Source organism: Seriola lalandi, unplaced genomic scaffold (assembly GCF_002814215.2).
Source record: "Seriola lalandi dorsalis isolate HSWRI2012SDOR001 ecotype SW California unplaced genomic scaffold, Sedor1 jcf7180002054295, whole genome shotgun sequence".
Taxonomy (NCBI): Eukaryota; Metazoa; Chordata; class Actinopteri; order Carangiformes; family Carangidae; genus Seriola; species Seriola lalandi.
Window position 1 is genome coordinate 40,774 of NW_019524848.1, and position 24,212 is coordinate 64,985.

A 24,212-nucleotide genomic window follows, 5' to 3' on the forward strand; every position below is an offset into this window, starting at 1 on the left:
AACAGGAGAGTCAGTGACACAATCAGGAAAAATATTCGTTTTTCATGTGTACAAGTACTGTGTGTAGGCTACAGTGTTCAATGTGTACACTGTAAAATAAAACAGAAGAATGAGTGGAATCAACTTATATTTCCTCATTAACTTAATGTAAACATATACAGTATGTTTTATTACTTTAAAGTTAATTCAACTTAAATAGTCTAGTTTTTTTATTTTCAGACCACTTCAGGACTTATAACCATGAATTCAACTGAATCAAGTTGAATGAGGAAACTGCTGAGTGTTCACTGAACTCATACAAGTAAGAAGAAATGATTAGCATATTAGCATTGCAGGTTGCTCTACTATCTCTGTTGAGGATCTACAATCTGCCACTTTCATGCACTGTTCTGGCTTGTCAGATGTGTAGTCACAAATATGTGACATCTGGCGATAACAAAAGCTTACATTTCTGAAGATTGAAAGGTGAACTGATGTAACCCATGGTTCTAGCGATCATATCTTAACATATACTGACCCCTAGTGAATAACCAGCAGAAGTGAAGATGAGTACACTACATGCAAACCAGCAGAACCCGCAGAAACCTCAACGGACATGACATCATTTCTGGGCAACTGTAGCTTACGACATGTACACTTCTAAAACAGGACCTCACAAAATCTGAGGTCCTGTTTATCATGCCAAATACTGACGAGTTGTCATTTCCATTGGTATAGTCCAGAAGAAACTATTAGATATGCTGTCCATAACACATTTATAAAATACAGTAGCCTGAGAACAGTGAGAGTAGAATTCTGTTTCTAGATGCTGAGTGGCAGCAGAGAAAATTACGTACGTGTTAAAATCTTATTAACACGTACAAAACTGAATTATACAAAAAGGCTTGTTGTGGCTTTACTAGTGGTTATGTGCCGGACTATTTCATGGCCAAGAACAGTAGCTTCCTGAAGCTAAGCTAACCGGCTACAGAACTGGACACAAATGGCATAGGTCTTCTCATCTGATTCTTAACTGTTCCTTTGAATACTTGATACAAAACCTTTGGCCATCACAGTATTGTTGCTCCAAGAAAATTGATTTAAAGAAAAAATAATGTCAAACACTTTAGATGAGATAACAGGAGGATAAAAAGTAAGCACTGTGCGGCTATGCTAAAAAAGTTTTATGGGGACTGCTGCATTTTATTTTGCCTTTTTCACATACATAAAACCATATGTGCACTCTAGCCAAAAATGCTTGTATTTACAAAAAAGAAATTAATATACACCAAAGAATTATAATACAACAAAAAAAATATGAGTCCTTCAGTAATCCTCACAACAACAACATAGCAAGTACGAAGAGAACTTATTTTTTGACACCTTGTAAAGTTTTTGTGCAGAGACTCTTTTCTTACAAGGAGAAAGTGTTTGTATATTACAAAACTCAGATGCACATCAAATATGCAAGCTGCAGCCCACGTTCTCTGGGTGTATGAGGGTAAAAAAAGCTTTCAGAAGAGTCGTCAGTAAAACCTTGTTTTACTCACTACATCATTACTTGCCTTCAGTGCATTAAATTCTGCAATTAAACACTAATTACAAATGTAATTTAAGTAAATCTGAGGTCTTTGCAAGATTTTTTGGGTAAGCCAACTAAAGTTGTGTCAAATTTAAGTAGGAAATTTAAATCAATCAACGAAAGGTTGAATCCAAACTTTTGTAGTGTTTGTTTCCATCCGTGGCCGGATGGACTGATACGTATTGCCTAAAGGCCGAGACTGATAACTCACATCTCTGAAGCATCTCAGAACAAAATGCAAAATGAAGAACTAGTAACTGTATCCTCCTGAAAAACACTGTTCAATAGCGTATCTAACTGGAACAAGTCATTCTGGAACAAACTTCACCATGAATCAAATACTTGTTGAAGTGATGTTCAATAACAGATCATCAGAGCAGCAACTTCAGGTTCAGCACCTCTGTTCTTACACAGCTTTAAACATCAGATTTGAGAAGCAACACGAGCCTTATCATAGATTTCTTGTTATAGACAGTTTCTTGCCGAAAAAAACCCCCACATTTTTAAACAACTTATTACCAATAGGAACAATTTAAAAAGAAAAGTTTCTCACTCAGAAAATGATGGTCCCTTAGAAAACTTTTAATGTGTCAGATATTATTGCACTGACTTTGTAGGGAGAACTGGTAGTGTCTAAAAGCATCATTTGAATTGAGCCAGGAAATACAGGTAACATATTGAGTGGATAGAGATGGGCAGTGCTGCTTTAATTAAGAAGTAGATTGATAAGTGAGTTGAGCTCAGCCTGGATATATACACAAAGTGAGCTATATCTGAAATAATAAAAAAATACTACAGGTTGTAAGGTTGACTGCCCATCAATATAGCCTCAAGACGTTGGCCTTGTATGTAATTTTCTTGTTATTCTTTCTGCCATTTTTGTCCAATATTAAGAATAAATATTCTTTGATGTGAAAGCTAATGATCTCAATATGCTTCCTGAAATATTTCTAATAAAAGGGCACCACGGTTATCTTCATAAAACCGCTCTCCAACAAGTGCATTGTCTGGGAAATCAAAGTGTGATACAATTAAACTATTCCTTGCTGATGTTGAATGACTCCTGAAGAGCTGAAACAATTTGCTGATGTCAAGTTTAATACCCTGGCGCTGCCCGACAGTGAATGAATTCTGTTCCAGAATATTACAAGTACTGTATGTAAGTCGTATGATGAAAATGTGAAAACATGCAAAACCTGCCAGTGTCAATAATGTTATCAAGAAAAAGCTCTTTGTGAGAGGTGTTAAAAGTCTGATGGTAAACAAGGTTTTTGAGAAGAAACCCATCAAGTGCAGAGCTGGAGCCGCTGTCCTGTGCGACCAGTTCACTGTGTTTGGTCCAAAATATTTTCTTCCAGTGCCAGTCCCACATTCATGGAACCTCTGGACTCTTGTCAAGGGACTATAATGATTTATTATAATCTGAACAATATAGCCTTTGCTGCTTCGCAATTATGGCAATTTCTTAACATTTTGATTCTGTAGACACCAGTGTTGTTCATGTTAATCACTTTGAAAGCAAAGGAGGTGGGAAAGGGAGAAAACGGAAAACATTCCAAAAATACTCTGCCAATAGCAGCTAGTTTGACGATCAGTCTGAATGTAAAATAATAAAACTATCCATGTCCTCCAGGCTGGAAGAGACGGTGAAATAAATTATATTTATGCTGTATGTATATTCTTGCGATTGTGTGTGTCTGCTGATTCTCATGGCAGAGCCAGTTATTTATCCCAGCAGCAGCCCCGACAGGGCGTTCAGGTCTCTCATGTAAGGGTTGTCGCTGAGAATACGGTCGATCCGCTGCTTCTGGTCGGGGAAGATGTCGTACAGCTTTCTCTTCAGCTCTGATGTCTCCCCCGGTGATCGCTGGGGTGGAGGTGAGGGTGATGGTGAGGGGGAATGGCGGGGCGGGTGCCATTCAGGGGGACCAGAGTGGGGCCAGTGCACTGTGGAGTGGGGCATCAGGGAGGGAGGAGGCCTTGGTGTGGAGGTGGGGGTCCGAGGGGCAGAGTGGAGGGCCTGGACGTAAACTGGCTGCTGCTGCTGGGAGGACGGCCGGAAGTCTGGGGGTCTCAGAGGAGGAGGAGTGACTGCGGTTCTCCTGACGGAGAAATAGTGAGAGAGAGGGAGAGTGTGCAAAGATATCAAACATGTGCAAAAGGGTGGTCATTTACAGAAACACAAGTTCCAACAACAGCTCCACATTAAGAAGTCATGATGAAGAAAGTTTAAAAGAAAGTATTTATTACATGTCATTACAATCATAACATGAACCTCACACACACACACACCTGTTGTCTTTACGCAGGAAGATGTCCAGGTGAGGTCCGTTTTTCCCCAGAGGGTCATCAGGGATCATGAAGTGGTCCTCCACAAAAGTAAACTGAAGCAGCCTGTCAGTCACAAGGAAAGAAATGTTTCCTTTATATTTCCTTTAAATTAAAAACATTGGAATTGCAACAAATTATTATAATAAAAAATGATGAAAAAAAACAGTCTCCTTGTCTCAACTCTATCTAACAGATGAACTGCTGCATGTGAGTTCAAGTGTCGAGTGTCAATTTCAAGAATTGACATGAATTTAAACAATATCTGCATTATTTGCTTTCAAGTTTTCAAAATGATTGAAAATTTTACCAGTCACCACATTTCACTACATTCGCTGGTAGTAGCCCAAGTACATTATCAGCTACGTTATTTGCTCTGCCTGAACATGTCTTGTCAGGCAGTGGTTACAAACTGTATGTTGCACTAAACAAGCTGCATCAATTCAAATTTTAGCAAAGCTCTTCCCTGCTTATAATTTAACCATCACCCATTAATAACATATTAACACAATACATAACACAAAAAAGAAAAATATAGTAACATAATACATACAAGGGACCATTTGATTTAGCACTACAGGAGCTGTACACTACCTGAGTGTCTTAACTAAGAACACTGAGCTATCAGCGGAAAGGATTAAAAGGTGAATTCTATAAACACTAGAAAAAACTGCAAAGTTGCAATTGTAACACTTCCTCAAATTTATAAAATAACATACAAAAAGCTGCAAATTGCTTTGCAGTTCAGAAAAGCTTTTGGGATGCTACAGAATCATGGGAAATAAGAATTGGGTTACACTTTATTTCAGATTGGCACTATAGTCTTAAATTGATGTACATTACCCAACTAGTCAGACTAGACGAACACAGCAACAAGATAAAGAGACAGAGATTGAGGGAGACAACAGCTGCTGTCGGTGTAAACGGTGACAACCTATGACAGCAGCATCATGTGGTGTCACATGGGGGACGCACAGGCTGAGCCAGTAGAACGTGTCAGATGCTGGTGTCCTGTATGAATGTAGTTTGAGTTTTTGACTGATCTGAAAGATTTCAGCTGCATAACAACCAACAGAGGGCGACACAACCTCAGAAAACTACCCTGTATTCTGTATTCATTCTTTCTCTGGTGGTGCAGTGTACTGTAAACTGGATCTGTGTATGACTTGGAAGTTTTTAAATCAAGAAAGCTTTATAAAACAACAATCCACACATTCTTCATTAATACTGAGCAAAAGTGATGATGTTATTCTATGAACCAAAGGATTTTATCTGAATATCTTTGGACACCACAAAAATCTGGTAACTCATCCCTTTCATATGAATTTATTTGATAAAGTTAAGGCACACCTAAGTTAAATAAACTCATAGTGAGTTACAGTAATTGCCCAATTAAATTCTCATAAAAAGAACCTGCTAACATAATAGTTTCAATTTTATTTGTTATAATATTAAAAATGGGAAATAGCTGCTCTTGTTCTTCCTTTTTAGCATTTTGAGATTGATAGTAAATGTAATAAGCAAACGAGCAGTAAATAAGAAATACACTATTAACACTGATCATTGCTGGCAGGCTGTCTCCTTGGACTTTCCAGCATCATGTTGGGTAATGGACCGTTTAAGTGGATGATTAATTGAGCCGTGTAAACCTAACACGCAATCACCTCTCTTGAATAATCTTGCGCCAGGTGTCGGAGGTGTCGACAAAGTCCCTCAGGTTGTCATTGGTAACAATGATCCCATCTGTTTTTTCTGCGAGGTGGAGCAGAAATCTGACATAGAGAGAGATAGAGAGCGAGAGAGAGAGAGAGAGAGTATGGATTAGATCTCAGGATTTTCCCTGTGTTCAAAGGTCAAAAACTTGTTCCCAGATCGGCTGCCAAAGTCCACAGCTACAGGAATGCCTTGCCTTTTTTTTTAAAGTACGTTCATTTTAAATTACTCACACAAAATGACCTTATGTATCCGTGAGGACTGATAGAGTTGCTGATCAATTTAGTATGCTGAGAGATTTGGCTTTAAAAACACATCTGGCCTACACACCTGCCCAAAAATCACAGAAAGGTACAATCATTGCATCACTTTAAATCATAATACACTATAATACATCTGTCCTCTTTTTCATGTGCTTGTTCATCTCTGTCCAAAAATACAGTATTACTACAGTTGGTGTTGGGCAGGGTGAGATATTTGTGCAGGATGATATAAGCTGATAATTGAACCAAAATATAATAAGCGAGATGTTCAATCCCTGGCTCTGCTGGTCTTCGACTGAATCTCTTGTACCTGCACTACTAGAAATAAAGTATCAAAAACTGGTTGATTCTCTCCTACATTATGATTGTTTAATCAAAGGTTTAAGACTGTGGGTTTGTGCCTGTGTGTACCTGTCATCGTGTGAGGATATCCTCTGGCCACAGACCTCTCTGGAGGGAGTGAAGGACAGCAGCCTCAGGTCCTCCAGCTGGTTTAAAAAATGTTGCTCTGTAATAAAATAACAATTAAATTAATATTACATGAGAATGAAGTGGCAAAGCCAGCGAGTACACACATACACAAAAAGGTTTGTTTAGATGCTGCATGCTCAAACAGGGCGACCATCAACGGATAGCTCCTGCTTGCAAGGTTCACATGGCCGACAGTGGCACTGTTAATTAATAATAAATAATTATGACTATCATTTTCTATTATTATAATATTATCTTATATATTCAGAACAGTGGCTGTGAGTTTGCTGTGAGATCGTGGATACATTTTTTTTGTCTCTTTACAAGAAATGCAGTGACATTATCAGTTATTTTTCCAGCCATACCTTCTAAACAGAGCTCGTAGAAGTCACACATCAAACAACCTGAGGAAACATTACTGTGATAATACAGCAGGAAAGTTTTCAATATCTTAATAACTAAATTTTTGCATTGACTTCATTCATGTCACAGTGATAAGGTACTGCTGTGGAAGAATAAAAACCTCTCAGGTTGATTAACACGCTTTACAGCACTTTAGCCTTGGGCTTCTTCTTGTGTGCTTCTTCACTGACCTTCTTACAGAGCAAGTTAAGTTAAAAAGGCCATGGAGCCTGTCCTCTGCTGTCTTGTGATATGACTCTCACCTTGCAGGTGTAAATGGTCATTTGAGTCTCCCTGCTCATCATGAATGTATAAAGATTTGTTCTAAAGTTGGTTCAGTTGCTCATGAAATGAAAACTTACTACAGTGATTAAACCAGTGTTACAAATTTAAACTGGATTCATATGAAAGGATGGTGGGCTGGGCAATAATATATATATATATATATATATATATATATATATATATATTTTTTTTTTTTTAAATCACACTTCCATTTTTTCAGTGATCTCCACTTACACACAGACACACACACACACACAGTCTGAATGAAATAGGACAATTTTGTTTGTGTTGTGTACATGGACATTGGATGTGACTGTGAAAACTCTATAGTCACCATTTCATTTGAGATACACTGTACGTGAGCACAAAGCCAAAACAATGAAAAACATATGCTGCAGGTGTTCAATTATTAGCAAAGTCATGTGTACCTGTTGTGAGTCGGTCTCTCTTCTGACGCCACTGAGGGACAAATACTGTGATCTCTCTGTGGCCCCGCCTCCAAAACGTCTCCACTGCCAGTGCTATGCCTCGACAGGAGAAGAACCGATGAAGGCCGTGACTGGAGAAGAGAAGTGAGGGTGAGATCTGAGATACAAATAGATTTAATTTAAGTTAAGGTAAGTGTGCTTTAGATAAAGGAAATACAGGGTCTCTGGTGATATGACCTCATACAGAAAGATAAAGAAGAGGAATAACTTTGTGTAGTTTTTTCAGGAGAAACAAGGCTGCAAATTAAATGTGAACTTTTTTTTGGACAAACAATCAAACGTATTGTAGAGAGAGAAACATTTTACTGAAACTGAAACCACTGCCTTGTTCACTCATTCATTTCAAGTTGGCAAAATAACTCGATTTGTTCCTACACTAATGAAATACTTATTGAACCTTTTATCTCTCCTTGTTATTATTTATTTATTTATTTTTTACGAGCCAAGACCAATGGTACTTGCAGGCTACGTTAGCAGACTTCTCTTTTATAGTTAATGTTAATTCTGTAACAGCTACACTGACAGTTTCTTGTCTTATGTTTGACACTACGTTTTTGTGGTTCAACCAGAGCTGCAACTCTTCTCTACAAAAATTATCAGCTGATCATGGCACATTAAATACAGGAAAGTCCCAGTTAAACTTTTTATGCATGGGAAAATCAATATGTTGAGCTCATTAATCTCATAGTTGTGAATCAGTGCCTCCATTATTTGGATTGATACATTTGTGAAAAATCAGGACAAAGCTCAGTATGTTTCAGCTGTTATTTCAGTGTGTGAGATCACCATCAATCAACGATCAACATTTGATATATTCTGCTGCTCATCTCAGGTTGTACCTTAAGACCTCATCCCTATCACCGACAGCCGTAGTATTGCAAAACAGAAATTTTTCTATGACATGCAACACATTGCACTGTGGGATGGTTGGCGGAAAGCAGCATACATGCCACAGACACTATGTTATTTTCCACTGTGGAGTTTTTGTGGGCATAGATTTCGCAAACACAGAATTCTGACACTCAAATAAATGTCAGAGGGTAAATATTTATGCCACCTTAGCACCTCTGGGCATTATGGAAAAACTGAAAGGCAACTACAAGCACTGCACAAAGCACCGAACTCAAATTGAGTTGAAATGATGGAACCAAGTCACAGAAGTTTAGAATTGCAAATATTAGCAGAATGGCTCAACCACTACTCAAACACACATATACTGGACATCACACCATCAGCTGACCCAGATTGTTGGTGGTGACGTGAACGGTATGTATGTGCACGTCAGACAGCTGTAATATAAAATAAGGGTAGCTAGGACAGAAAACCACAAAACAACACAAACAACAAACTCCAGCAGAGATGAAAAACTCCCTGAGAGCAGCCAACCTCACTGAACAGGAAGTTGCTGCTGCTGCTGCTGCTGCTTCGACCAGCCGCAGACACAAAACACTATCTGGCAATGATTTATTTTGAAATGGGTTTTTTATGGGTATTTATTTTTATTGGTGCATTTCCGTATTGTATTTGATGGTCTCATGTGTATGTGTTAAAGGAGACTCTGCTGCATTAGTAAGCCTCAAAAAACTGCCATCGATCATCACCACAGGAGAAACACCCATCAGCCTTTTTAGCAGTGATAATCACTCAACCTGTCTTTATGTTGGGAAAATACTTTGAACAACATTATTTTCAGGAGAAATGTCTGACTCCGTGTGAAATCTGAAATAAATGTTGTAATACATGAGGTTTCTCTAATCATTGTTCAAACCATTTAGTAGCAAGAAAACATAGCTGTCACAATTTCCTGTTTTCTTCATTAGAGTTTCACATTTTCATTGTGATGGAAGAACTTGAGACAGATTAGCCAACTAAGTGCTGAATAGGATGCAACAACAACATTAGACTAGTGATAAAAGAGAATTTTAACAACTGAAGCTGAAGACATAATTTTGAAAAATGTAAATGAATGGAGCTTCTGTTTACTTCTTTCTTCCACCTCATCATGTGAATTTTTGTGTTTTTCTGTTCTGTGTGTGTGAGCTGGGTTTTTATCTTGTTCAGCAATCTGCTCTCACATGAGCTGTGGTAAAACAGAGATGCCCGTCTAACACGTCTAACAGCCTGGATGGCTGCTTGTTATACTGCTCAGTTGTGTGATACAAAATATTTAGCAGGTCTCCAGCAAAGTGTTGTAGGTCCAGCCAAAAAGCACTGGCAGAAATACAGATGCAACAAGCTAAAGCTTGACTCTTAAGCTGCAGCTACAGTTCAATGTGGACAAGGTAGAGCAACAGTCTACCAATAGTGCAGCATTGACACCATTAATCTATATTAAAACACTGACAACATTATCTTTGCCACAGAGCATCTGTCATGATCGTGAGAAAACAAGTCACTGGACATTTTCCATTATGAAGTCTGATATTACAGAGGTTCAGGTGTCTGACCTGCATTCAGTGTAAGATAGTGACAATAGAGAAGAGTTAGCACTGTGTACAGGAACAGATCTGTTTTGCACTCACTGTCCCAGTACGTGTGCAGTGCACATACCTGATAACAAACTTGTTTTCTGTGACATGGCATTAGATACACAGACCAACAGTCAGGAACACACACATACGTACACATACACACAGAACAAGATCATTTTCAGCTTGTGGGTCAGAGCCGCAATGCAAACTCAGGGGAAGTTCCACTGACTTTCATTATTTCATATGAATCCAAAGTGATGAATGACACTACAGTAAGAAGAGATTGTGCAACTGGTAAAATCACTTTGGACGTAACCTGACAAGGGCAAACATCGCCAAGCTCATTAGAATAACTTTACATATCCTAACAACCTCCATCAACATCAGAACACATCCTGATTCTCAAACCTGCGCTGGGAACATCACCATTAATTTAAGGCAGCTGAGGCCATTTTAAATTAAAAAAAAAAAAAAAAAAAAAAGACAACTAAACTGGACTGACAGACCGATGACAATGTCAACATTTTGATGTCTGTACTCTTAAATTGTAGGAGAAGCAGAGTACTATGCTTCTAACTGACTATCAGAAACAGTCATTCATCCTGTACAACAGTAGCTGAGCCAGAAGTGACCCGTCCATACTTCTGGTAAAGAAGGAGGGAGGACGACAGGGAAGAGGGTCGGGGGGAGTGGGAGGTACACAGAACGTGATGGAAGGAAGTGGTTGCAAAAGTGAGAAGTCAAGGCAAGGTCATCCGGGATGAAGACTGTGATGACACAGCAGAGAATGAGGGAAAAAAAAACAACAAATATCCCTGTGTGATTCACAAAGTCCTTCTTTGTTGCACAATGTCTGGATTAAAACAGAAACTACAACATTGTGATTTTTACTAGAAAAGGCCTTTCTTCCCGAAAACACCTCCATAGTACACCCCCACGCATCAATATCATGCTGCTTTCACACTGCCTTGTACACACACACACACACACACACACACACACAAAAAGGTGATGAGTAACAACATTATGTGAATGCGTGGGCTAAGTTTTGGTGCACCTACACAATAAAGGTTGTAGCTGCGACCTACGCACTGTAACAGATGGTTTGTTTAGTTTTGAGAGTATGACTATGTTAGTATGACCTTAGCTGCTGATGATAGCGATATTGATGGGAAGTTGTGATGGCTTCATATGTGAAAGGAAAAACGTGCTAAGCTACAGGTGTGGGAAGTGACTTTGCACTCTTTCTTTACACTCATGCTGGTAAAAAATGCTGAATCTGAGTCAGGGATTGTGCTGTGATGCTTACCTGCTTTTACCTTGTCTTTTGTTTTTATAAGGTTCAAGGAACTGATGGGTAATTCACATAAAGCATTTTGTAAAAACTAAAATCATCCCAGTCACAACTAGGTCACTGGTAGTTCTTAAAGCCTTTTTTAACAAATGTCAGTCTACACCTGTCCTGTGACCACTTTCCCCATTGCCATGGTTACAGGCCCTGCTCCAAGGGCCATCATGTGTTTTGCATGTAGATACTGAACTAGAGATTCAGCATTAAACGATGCCACTGTACTTGTTCCTAGTGTTTCTGCTTTCTAAACAGCACAATCTTCATACCAATGCGATGCAAAAACACCATTAATACATTTCTGAATGTAAACTTCCCAAAGCTGATCCAGTTCATTTCACACTAAAGAATTGCGCCTTCAGTGAAGAAAATTGAGTCTGAAAGGAATGACAACAACTTCCTCTGAGCTGAATGAACATTATGTGCTCTGCAGACACTTGACAAAAATAAACAAAAAAATCCCCCTGGCAACCCACAAAGCTGTAAGAGTATGGAAGTATACTGACGGCGAACGACTGAGAGAGCACAAAACAAATTCAAGTGCTATTCAGTCCGCAATTTAACCTCTGAGAGCGTTCAGGCATGGATGTGTTAAGAGCAGAATTAACTTTGCCGTAAGGGAGGACAGAACCGTGACAGATGATTTGAGCAGTCAATAGGAACAGACGAATAACTATATTTAAGCCAGCAAAAGCAATTCTCACGCTAATAGTGATCAAAGCTGCTCGTGGTCACTTTTGGCAGTCTCGTTCTCATTCACGAGGATGGGACTTATGGATGGATAGACGGACAACCTCAAAACACAATACCTCCGGCCCTGGCTGTTGCTGGCAGAGGCATAAAAATCTTTGCATTTGGTCCAATATTGGATAAGATTCATACAGAGATAGAGTTTTTTTTTTTTTAAATCCGTGTTTAACCAGAAACACTCATTATATCACTACTCCACTAACAAAAACAGTAACTTTACCTCGCAGAACACAGAAGTTGCTGGTCTACCGCTGCCTCTATAAGTTAGTTTGTGTTATTGAGTGACTTTCAGTGGTGGAAGAAATATTCAGATCCTTTACTTAAATGAAAATATGTAACGTAACATAAAAGGTCCATCTCTGTAGGAATCCTTTCCATAATATTGTCAGATACTCATTGTAACAATCTGAACCTGTCAGTGGCAAAAACCAGCACATGTAGCGGGCATATTTCAATGTGGACAACATGGTTTGGTTGCATCGTAGCAGATGTTTAGCAGTTGCTACTGTTCTTGCGCAGTAGTGGACCGATTGCAGAGATTTTTGTCCCTATAAATCATTAACAGCAAAAACATTATCTTTTATTTAACTTCTATTTTTTGGTGTGATTTTCTGAGCCACACCTAGAGTTTTCTTATTTTTTTGTTTGCGTTTTCATGAATAAATTTTAAACAGACAAAATGATTAGCACCAATGTAAGAAAAAAAATTCATGAATGTGGCCTATAGTCATATTTGAGCAGAAGGCTAACCTCTGCAATCTGACATGGGGTGACAGCGGTTTACTGTGATATGATCTGACTCCATGTAGAATCTTCAAAAAGTAATGGTTCAAATAAATGGAAATAAATAAAATAAAATCTGATTCTGTTTTTACAGATCTGTGTATATGTGCTCTCAAAAGGCTGACGTGCAGATGGACTAACATTCAAATTTGTTGTGCGCTCTATCCAATCCTTTTTCGTCAACCTACTGCCACACCAGACTAACACCTGATCAACAAGTGTGATAAGGGAACCAAGTGCAGAGATGAGAGAGATTCTTCAACAAACTGAACTCAATGACGAAAGAGCACTATGCCCTCGCTTGGATGTTGAATCTCTGAAATCATAGAGACATAATTTGCACGTATGCTTGATTCCTATTTGCTGAATCTAATGGTTTTTTGGTTGAATGTTTATGTCTGCATATTGGAATCCACAGTAAAGGTGGTCCTGATTTTTATTTTTTAAATCTCAAAGAATAATTTGTGTGTATTAGTGCCTGGTATGAAAAGGCCATTTTAGACTTAAATGTCCTAAATTTACAGGGTTTCCAGGCTTATCTGCGTGTAAGTGTGTGTGTGTGTGTATGTGTGTGTGTGTGTGTGTGTGTGTGTCTGCGCAGACTCACGCCATAGCCACATTGCTACCATCTATGATAATGTGTCTGAGCTCTGGACGTCCCGGCTCGTTTGGCAGCTTCAGAGTGTATGGAGTCCTCAGTGACTGATGGAAACGAGCCAAACCGGTCACTGGTGGTGCGAGGGGCTCGTTTGCAGGAGGTGTCCTGGCTGCACCTCCGTGAAACCCCACGTGGCCGATGGTCTGATAGGGAGAGGCCGAGGGCCGGTTGATGGGCTGAGCTGACTGAGGAGGAAAGTAAGAGGGAAAAAGATGTAAATCACAAATTAACAGAAAGCCAAAGCAGTGATTCATAACATGAATCTGAACTAAAACCCTCTCCGTGTGTGGGCATGTTTCGGTCACAGGTGATTCCCAGCTCTGTGGCGCAATATTTGTGTGTAGAAAAGGTGAGTGATATGGTAAAGAAAATAACATCTCAATATTTTAAAACTTTCCTTAACATAAGATATGCATGTGTTTAAAAAGGGATAATTCAGTACAATACATATGTGTATAGATGTATGTTTTATCAAGGCTGGTTTCTGTCACACAAATAAATTGAAAACATAGGCAACTGAATAAAAACCTGTAATAACAGAGAAAAGTCGTCTGTTTCAAGAAGTCGCGGTTCAAATGAAAAGATTCAGGTCAGATGAAATATATCAATTATTATTACAATTCCTTTCTGCTTTTTTTTTGCTGTCTGTTCAAAACAAAAAAGGAGTTTTGTAAAGATAGATACAGTTAAATATAAATATGGACTTATTTGGGGTTTCATCCAGAACTAAAACTGATTCTTAAGACATGAAGCCAACAACCAGAAATGATTCATCAGTAGGAATAGTGACTAAATGGTTTATTTATTCTATTACCACTGTTTTCACAATTTCCCTGACTCCCAGGATATTCCAAAAATATTAAAAACCCATTCCAGACATATTCTAAGATGTATAAAAATACTCCTCTTCCATTAATATTGTTTTTGATGTGTCTTTCTTAAAACATCTACTCCTTTGTCCCCATTAAATAAAATCTACAAATATATAAACATTGTTCACGTTTAAGTTGAACTACTGGAGATAAAATGTCTTAGTGTTAAAGGGGGGGTTTAAGTTTCCACATCACATTTTGGTCAGTTGTGTACTGGACTATTATTGGCTCTAAACAAGAAGTAGTACAGTAGTACAATAGTGCATGTGTTAAACTCAGATTTGATATGAGCACAGAAAATTTCACTCATCAGCAGATGAATGAAAACAGCCTTTCTAGTATTAAACTGTAAATATACACAACCAGTCAAAACTTTTAGAGCACCTCCATTTTTCAAGTTCTTAGTGAAATTTAAAAAGTGTAATGTGTCAGTATACTGTGAAAGTATAGAATAATAAAGATAAAAAAAGGAATCTTAAATCCTAAATTTAATCTAAATTTTGTCTGCAGCAGCTCAACACACTCATAATGTTCTTTCTACAACGGAAATGAAGCATTGTTCAGCAAGTTTATCCGAACACAGAAGTTTCCACAAATGTGTTGTACTTGCAGGTTTTGCTTTTACCAGCTCCATGTGATTTATGTGGGACTGTGCTGCTCTTCCATCATGTGAAGCCACCGTTTGGTTCTTTTCTTCTAATGTTTGGCTCATTACCTTTCTGGCCTGTTTTCTATGTTTTTGGTGATCTGAACTTTATTTATTTTATTTATTTTGTGTAGCTGCTTACCATTGTATATTTTAAAGTTATTCACTGGACTTGAACTGCTGGAATTACAAGAGAAACTGGAAAAATTGAGGTGTCCTAAAACATTCGACCAGTAGTATACATCACTGAGGACCCCGACAGTCAAACATCCAAAAGGGAAGTAACAAAATGCAAAAGAACTTTTTTGAGTGGAGGGGACCTTAGAGTAATACCTACACTGGGGGTGGAAGCCAAGGAGGAGGTGGTGGCAGTCAGCCACTGAGGCGTGCTGCGTAGTGCTGTCACACTCTCAACTTTGACTGATCCTCCTAAAGTCTGAGTCCCACCCCTCGACAGGTAGTCTCTCTGTGAGACGCCACTCCCTCCCCGCGCCAGGTAGTCTGTTCTGGATCCCGAGTGGGTGTCGAGGTGTGCCACAGTCATCATCCGTGACATCCTACCATCTGCTGTTTTGGGTTCCGTGGGGATGACATCATCGTCATCGTCAATGGTAATAACCTCGTAGTTTCCTGCTCCTCCTTGAGCACTCGAGCTCCTCTTGATAGTGATTGCCTGAAATGAGATTTGATATGATTTAAAAAAAAAAAAAAAAACACACACACACAATTCTGTTGTCTAAAACAAAGACAAATTAACCACCTCATTTGGAAATTATACTTTTATCATGCTTTTTAATACCATGCCGCTCCATGTGCTGAACAAACTTATCTGTGAACTTAAACATGGAGATTTGGTCTTTCCCTCATTTAACAGTCCAAGAAGCTGCATTCAATTTTGCTGTTTTATCAAAGGAAAAGAAGTAGAAATAATGTCGAAACTAAGAGGTTCCAGTCTGTGTGAGATGAGAAATACCTGTTGAGTGCTTGTTTCGCTGCCGCTGCACTGTCTTCGGTGCCCCAGCCCATTGCTACTGCTTCCATGCTGGTTGGGCTTAATGTTCTCTTTAGACCTGCCTGGGTCTACCAACGCTCTGCTCAGCTCGCGCTCTTTCTCTCTGAGTCGAGAGACAGTAGAGGAAGAGGAGGGGGAGGAGGATGAGGTGGGAGTATCTGGGGAGCGCATAGAGTTCAGTCGTCTTTCTTTTTCCCCTCCTTTTGACCCCTCCTCACAACGCTTGGTCTCCTCAACGATCTTCTCCAGGACGAGGAAAGTATCTTCTGTCTGTCCTGTCTCCTTGACAACACGCTCCACCACTTCCTGCTGGTAACCCATGGTTCTGGAGAAAATTAGTTTTAACAGTGTTTCATTTTGCAGTATGAGAGGTGTTAAAGAACAGGTTCAATTTTTTTCAAGTCTGTCTTTAAACAATACTCACACGCCTATATGCACATTAAGAGTTATTGGTGGCTTTAATTGCTCCTCCTGCCCATAGTGCCTCTGATGAGATTGCTTCCTAAAGTCATAACAATGTAAGAGATAGGGGACAAAATCCACAATCCTTGTATTGTGCAAAAATGTGATCTAAATCTCAACTGTAGCTGAAACGTCATCAGTCTGAGAGAGTTGGAAAAATCAAGTGAGTCAGTCTTTTACTGTAAAGTTCCCTCTTTGCCGCTGCACTGCAATGAAACCCTGTGCAGCGAAACACAAAGGAAACGTGCTCTACAAAGACATTAACTTAGAAAGACAGACACTTGATTTGACTAATCCAGACTGGTGGAGACTCACATTAACTTCAGCTTGACATTAGAATCAATTTTTACACAGCATGAACGATGTAGATTTTGAGCTCCATCTACATTAAAATTAAAAAAAAAGTACATGTTCACTCTTCACAGCCAGTATAGGAAGGAGGAATAATTACAGCAAGTCTTTCTATAGAGATATAATCATTGTTTTAAGACAGAATAATGTGAACCCATCCTTTAACAGACCATGTTAGGGCTACAGCTTACAATTAATATTCTTCTCAACTGATCTGCTGATTATTTTTACATGTAATTATCTAGTTGTAAAACATTAGAAAACAGTGAAACATTCTTCCATGCTTTGGTCCAACCAACAGACCAAAACCGAATAATATTTAATTTACTGTAATGTAAGACCAAGAAAAGTCATAAATTCTCACATTTGAGAAGCTGGAACTGTCACATTTTTAATGGCGCAAAGATATAAAAGATTAGTTGAATAGATACTGAGTAATTTTCTGTTGACTATCTTGTGACTCTGGATCGCATTTTGCATTCATGAAAAAAGATAAATTACACAAATTAACAAATAATAGGCTAATAGGTCCATTATAATAATAACTTCAAACCATTATGATGTTTACCTGAAGAAATTGACCAAGCAGCGAAGGTTGGTTTCCGGGCTGACTGCCTCTCCATCATCGGAGATACCTTCACTGGAGTCCAGCATGATCGGACCGACAGTGTTTGCTTTAGCTGAAGAGGAGAGGGATGATGAAGCAGAGGGCGTTTTGGATCTGCAGCTACTACCACTCCGACCCTCTCTGTCCCTCTGCCGCTCCCGCTCTCTCGCTCTCTCCGGTGACTCGTCTCTCCGCTCCAGAGAGTATTGTCTCTTTGTGTCCCGAGTCTCGCTCTCAGATGAGCGCCGTTTGTGTGAGGGCCGAGTGCCATTGAGCAGGATGACCTCAGGACCTAAACCTATCCCACCTCCTGCTTTACCAGCTCCAATGACAGATGCCGGCCCAGTCCCTTTGTCTTCAAAGCTAGTGTCCAGGATGCGGTTAGAGAGTTCTGTCACTGGGGTGCTACTCTGCGAGCGGTCCTGGTCAACCTCAGCCATGCTGGGATGCAGTGTCTGGTTGAGCTGAGCCTGGAAGAGGAATCAAAATGCCAATAGTAGTAAAAGTTTCCATCAAACACCGACACTTGCCATGGTCATATTTCATAATGCACTTCCCTAGTTCTCCATACTAAAACCTGAGTTTGTGTAAAAACACAAATTTTCTCTTTTACTTCTGCACAGTCGCCATAATGATTTGACTAATTCTTCAACTTTCCTGCTGTTTCATAAGTTCCCCTTCTTACAACGGCTGTTAAATGCCTAAAAGTAACACTGGTAGCTTTTATACATTTTTTGCATTGTTTACAGGTTTAATCCACTTACAAAGTGTTTGAGAATTTTACAATGCAAGTTAAAATGGAATCCTGTACCACAGCATTTTCAAAACTGAGCATGACAATGACCGTACACCTATGCCGTGAGATTACAAGTATGAGGAAAGAAAAGTTCTGTAAAGTGAAATGTTTACTTCTTAAATATGTGAATTTTTCATTAGAATAGGAACAATAACAACTTGATTTGTAACTTATATAAACCTATCCTGCAGCCAAGGAGAAACAGACCTTCACAGATAACAGTAGGGAGTAAATTCACTTCAGTAGGGTGAGATATTTCACTCCAATACATCCAATCAAGACAATACATACACAGGATGCCCATTGTTTATTGAGAAGTTTACTGAGTCCACTCTATAATGTGTACTTTTTTTTTGTCTGAAAATACTGCTGTATTTTGCCATAGATAAGTCAGATTATGCATGTTAAAATTCCAGCTATTATCCCAACTACCCAAAGCAGATGCATTTTACTGTTTTCTAAATTTGCAGTAGACATTCAAAAGGCCATCTAGGGGATTCAAGTTTCTGCAGTGGTTATGCTGTACTGTAATAAATCACATGAAAAAGGTGTACACTAACCAGGGAGGATGTGTTTGTGCTAGTGGGGCTGTGAGCCAGTCCTAGTAACTCTTCCTTCAGGGCACTGGGCAACAGAAGAAGCTCCATAGTGTACTTATCATCCCTTTCCTCCACGAAGGATTTGAACGCTCGTTTCACTGCTGGCTCTCTGTCACTCGGTAGACTTCGCTTCTCCTGGACACAACACAACACGACACGACACGACACGACACAACACAACATGACACAACACGACACAACACGACACGACACAACACGACACAACACGACACAACCACACACACACACACTTGAGCATGTGGTATTGAATTAGGGTGCAACTAATGACTATACAAGTACAAATTACAGATGTACAGAAAGGTGAATAGCTCTGTCACTACAGCTCTCAGGTTCTTGATGTGCAAAAAAGTCCATCCATCTATTAGACTAATATGCTGTTCACTAAAACTGTGTATGATGACATATGATTCGAGCCCCTACCTGGAATAGTGCTACAAACTGCTGAACTCTGCTCTGGGCCATCACGACAGGCTCAGCCCGGCCCAACAGCCGCAGCCGGCCCGGCTCAGGCACCTGAACCTCGGCACTTGTGTCCCGTATGAGCCTGTCCAGGAAGAGGCCACGGGCACCAGCAAAGATACAGTGCATGTCCACTGGGTACCGCTCCTCTTTCTGTAGTTCTGGGTCACAGAGTCCTCGAACATATTCCTGCATGGCAAGGAGAAGATTGTAACGAAAACATCAATAACTGAACAACTATAATTACTGTATATGACGGACCTGTTTTCTGCACCTTGACAAACAAAGCAGTGAAAATGGATATGGCAATGGATGTGAGTAAAACAAAAGCAAGCACCCGCTAATAAAAATAATCAGGTAAAAACTACAGAATAACTCCAGGACAGCAACTTTGCCTGTGATTTCTACAAAATTCAAAATAAAGCATATTAAGCAAAATGAAATGTATGTATTTATGATACAGGGCTAGTGCCAAACTTGCTTGTATGCGGTCTCTTAGTTGAGTAGCACGCACGCACACACACACGCACGCACACACACACACACACACACACACACGCACAAGCACACGGACAAACACACATGTCCCCACACCTCACTGTAGAGCAGTAAAGCTGACATGTGCTGAAACTAAACACTTGTCATTGATTCAGGGAATCTTCTAGCTATGGGAAATATTTGGATGAATCAGCTGCTGGTAGGTGCGGTAACTTCCTTACAGAAACTGTGTCACATTTCTTCAGGGTTAATGTGTAGAAAAAAAAAAGTTAGTACTGAGAACGTAAAATGACTCAACAATGACGCAGTGGGAGAGAAAAAAAAGAAAAAAGGATATCAGACTTGAAAGAGAACCAGATCACAAATGTATGGGTGTGGCTATTAAAGTGAAACAACCAATAAAATGAGTTGGGATTTCCAGTAGGTCTGACTCTCTGCAATAACCAAACACTTGGTACTTTTTAATAACTACAAATAAAAGTAAAAGTAGAAGTTTTTAGTTTAGCACAAATCTCTGGAAACAAACTTGTCTCGAGTTGCAGTAACTGTACTTAGTTTAGTGATTTTTAAACACACAGTATGATTATGTATGATGTGGTTCACGAGATTAGTAAGTACTTTTCACTTGATACACGTTCTTGAACAGTATGACTAACTGAGAGTAGATAAACTGATCACTGGCCAAGTCGCATGACCCTCGAAGGCAACATTCACTGTATTAGAGTAGACCTACATCGAGGCCTAACCTGTGTCCTCACTCTGTGCTCCAAATTTACTGTCATTTACATACTGGCTGATTTCTGGAAGATACACACTAACCCCAGGTATCGATATGGTATCATATGTCCTGTTCATCTATGGACTCTGGATATGAAATGAAGGCGAAAAAGAAAGTACTACTATTACTGCTTTCAACCAAAGAGTCCCTATGAGAACAGCTGACAGTAAAGTCACAATTTCTTGTCAGAGATGGGGCTCTTTTTTTCTTTTCTTTTTTTTAAATATAAAACATTTTCACTGATGTCAGCACAACAGATAAAATTCCATTCACATCTGTTGTACTGGTATGACGGCTAAATATAGCCAGTCACAAAGTGTATTGCCCCTTCTGTAAGTCAAGCAAACAGCTTTACATTGCCAATTTCCTGGCACTGTGAGAAGAAGCAGCAAACTGTGGCAGATTGTTGAAAGAGAAAATAACAATTTGCCCTATTTTCAATCATGTGCAGCATTTTTGTCATGGTTGGTTTACTGCAAACTTATGAAACTATATTAAAAGAAAAGCAGTCACGGGAATGATGACAGTTATTTCCCAAACTAGAGGAACAAGATACCCAACCTAACTTGGTATTGCTAATAAGGAAGCCATTTATAACTCCTGTCATACTCATGATGAGTTGAAGAAGCTGACAGTAAAATTACCTTTTCCACATCACATTCTCGGTTGACTGGCAGAGCTTGGAGCAGCTGGTTATAGGGGAAGCAACTTCCGCACAAAAGTGAGACTCATGACACAAGATACAGAAGTGTGAAAGATTCTCTGGTAAGGGAAATCACACAGAAAAAAATGTATTCTAGAGGTATTGACAGCTATTTTGCAAGAGTAAGTGTAGTATAATCTCTCAGGCCCAGATAACTGTTAAACAAACAACAGTGCAAATAATAAACACATTGTTTTTCATGGTTTAGTCATCAATTTAAATGAAAAGTAAAGCAGCAACAGTTAGTTGACTCACCAATTTGTTGATCAACAGAAAATTAATCTGCAACTATTTTGATAATTGAATAATCATTTTATTTTTATTCTTTTAAGAAAGATGCATTTGCTGGTTCCAGCCTCTCAAATATGAAGTTCTTCTGTTTTTTTGTCAAACATTACAATGCACCTAATAACATTGGCTTTTAGACAGTTGGTTGGACAAAACCATCTGAATGTGTCACGTTGGACGTGGAAATTCTAGCAGGCATTTTTGACTATGTTTCGACATTTTAGTGACAAGCTACTTAATCGATAATGAAAATAATTGTTAGTTGTAGCCCTTATGAAAAGCATTCTGCCAATTTAAACTAAAGTTTTCCACATCATGACATCCTTCAATGTCTAGTGATGTAGCCCTTCCACAGACTTGCCTGTAATGTGAAACCAATCTTATTGTGATTGTACTGTACTCCATAATCACGTACTGTCAACTGTGTTAGTTTCCCAAAATTGCACAGACAAATGAAAGTGTGTGTATCACACTGAGCCAAGTCTGCACTTATTTAACAAACATCAGCAACATGTTAGGATGTGGCTTCATTTAAATGGTCAACAGTCATAAACTGATAAACTAAAAGTCATTTTGAAACAAAAAGACCCGTCTGTGATGTAGTCCAACTATAAACCGACTAAATCAAATGTCATGACATTTGTGACTAAATATCACAGCATAAAATGCGTGTTGATATTTTAGTAACATTATGACTACTGTTACTTTCATAAAATATCTGCTCGAGTAGGCGATATTAAGTTTCAGAAAACAATTTGTATAGCAGATGTGGTGGTTACCCTAACTTAACCCAACCCTAACAAAGTTAGTGCTGCCTTTTTGGACCCCACACACACACACACACACACACACACACACACACACACACACACACACACACACACACACACACACCTGTTCTCGATACTGTATTATCTCTCAGCTCTGATGTTATATTCTGATGTTATATTATAAGCTCGTGAGATGTGTGATGAAACAGTGGAGGCTGGTGCCAATCACAGGACCCTGATACACCTGTTCATCAGCCACAGACAGCCAAACAATGAGCAGTAGAGCCAGCATGGTGGCTCTGATAAAAACAACAATGTGTGACAGTGGTCTGTCGGTTCATTTAGAGAACATGCAAGTGAAACAAACTTAAAGAGCCTCACCTTTGCCTTTGACACGTCGTCTCTGTTTCCTCTCAGTTGCAGCCATATCTGCCGTGATGTTTTGCTGCCGTGCGGCTGTCCCGTGTGGTCCAACAGACCGATAATGGTGAACGTTACTTTAAAAACCTGCTCCACTCGAGGCTTGGCACATTTCAGCTCTTCTTCTTTATCCTCTAGGACTGTAAACTCGTCCACGGTGGGGGCCTCTTGCTGCTGCCTGCCGGCTGACGCAGGGAGCCTGCTGCTCGGCTGTTCCGGGCACGTTAGCTCGGTGACTCGTCTCATTCCGAGGAGGGGCCGCGTTGTTGACATTCTGCCTCTCGGACTGACCGTCGTCCCTGACAACGACGTCTCAATATTCAAACCTTTCGTTACCGTTGTGAGCCTTGGGCATTTTCATGGTCTCTTTTGGTGGGTACTCCACAACAAAGTAGCGACGTTAACAGAGTCTAACGACATGAACACAGAGGTAGAGCCAGCCTAATAACTCGGAAGCCCCGAGTGACGTATCCGGAAAGTCCCAGTGATGGCGTCATCAAAACACGACAGTTAAGTGTGTTCCTCACGGCGAGTCCACAGATGGTTATCAGTTAAGGTGTTATGAAAGCAAACTATCAAGAAGAGACCCGCAGTGACCTACAGTTTTACGACATCAAAACGTAGATTAAGATTCTGTGAGATGAAACTTCTTTACTCCGCCAAAGAGTGTTTGGCCGACGTCTGTGTGGGGATATGATCAGCTGATGACGACTTGGTCGATTAATACAAGCGAGTGTGCAGCTGTGCAGGCCCGTACAGGCGAAACAATCCAAAACATTGCTGCTGAAACGTGCGCAGCTTTGCCCTCTCGTGGTTGTGCGCCGTCATTGCTTCTTGCAGTCGGTATAACAGGAGCCCTAAGTCATTTCAGCCATTGATCAGCTCTTCCAGCTCTGCTCTTTTGGTGTCTGGGTGTCAACAAGGCTGAGTTACCTTGGTCACTTAATTAATTACAAATTTGTCAGGTCTCATCACTAAAGTGGGTTTTCCATTAACCGCTAATTTTGTGACCATGGCTTGTGGGGGAATCCTGTGTAAGAGTGTAGTTTAGGTTATATTGTACTCTCATGATGCATTTTTCTAATTTTCTGTGGTTAATCAAGTTACAAAAAACCAACACAAATCAGCCAACGTATTATTTCAGCAGAGGACATATTGGAAGTGAACAAATCACACATACTTGTTCGTTGCTATGTGCGTGTCAGTAGCTTGTTCATTAGAAAACAGGGATCCAAGAAAGTACAACAAAAACTTCCTCTTCCACAGACATTCATCCACCCCAGGTAAATGCTAAACTTACTGTTTCATCACTAAGTAACTTTTTGTTTGTTGTTTTATGTGGGAAAATCACCACAGAGTTTCCAAGTGAATTTCCCCCCTTATTTCCATAAAGTTGAACATTTTTAACT

At 39.6% G+C, this 24,212-nt stretch overlaps 1 protein-coding gene across 1 annotated transcript; it reads right to left on the reverse strand.

The window, feature by feature from the left end:
• Positions 1-1,161: 1,161 nt before the first annotated feature.
• On the reverse strand, positions 1,162-23,286 carry n4bp1 (nedd4 binding protein 1). Its single transcript, XM_023406128.2, has 12 exons — positions 22,765-23,286; positions 19,308-19,535; positions 18,828-19,001; positions 17,433-17,941; positions 16,013-16,376; positions 15,377-15,712; positions 13,471-13,706; positions 7,452-7,582; positions 6,277-6,373; positions 5,554-5,661; positions 3,854-3,955; positions 1,162-3,663 (listed from the first exon to the last, which is right to left on the reverse strand). Exons 1-12 carry the CDS (start codon positions 23,074-23,076, stop codon positions 3,288-3,290), a joined length of 2,973 nt encoding a protein of 990 aa, XP_023261896.1. The 5' UTR covers positions 23,077-23,286; the 3' UTR covers positions 1,162-3,287.
• Between the last annotated feature and the right edge of the window lie 926 nt (positions 23,287-24,212).

Bases quoted from the DNA above. Each gene is read 5' to 3' on its own strand.
- n4bp1 (XM_023406128.2), bottom strand. From the start codon at position 23,076: ATGTCAACAACGCGGCCCCTCCTCGGAATGAGACGAGTCACCGAGCTA. The intron at 17,942-18,827 runs GTTAGTGTACAC...TTCCTCTTCCAG, and splicing joins GCACAAACACATCCTCCCTG to GCTCAGCTCAACCAGACACT. The intron at 5,662-6,276 runs GTACACACAGGC...TCTCTATGTCAG, and splicing joins ATATCCTCACACGATGACAG to ATTTCTGCTCCACCTCGCAG.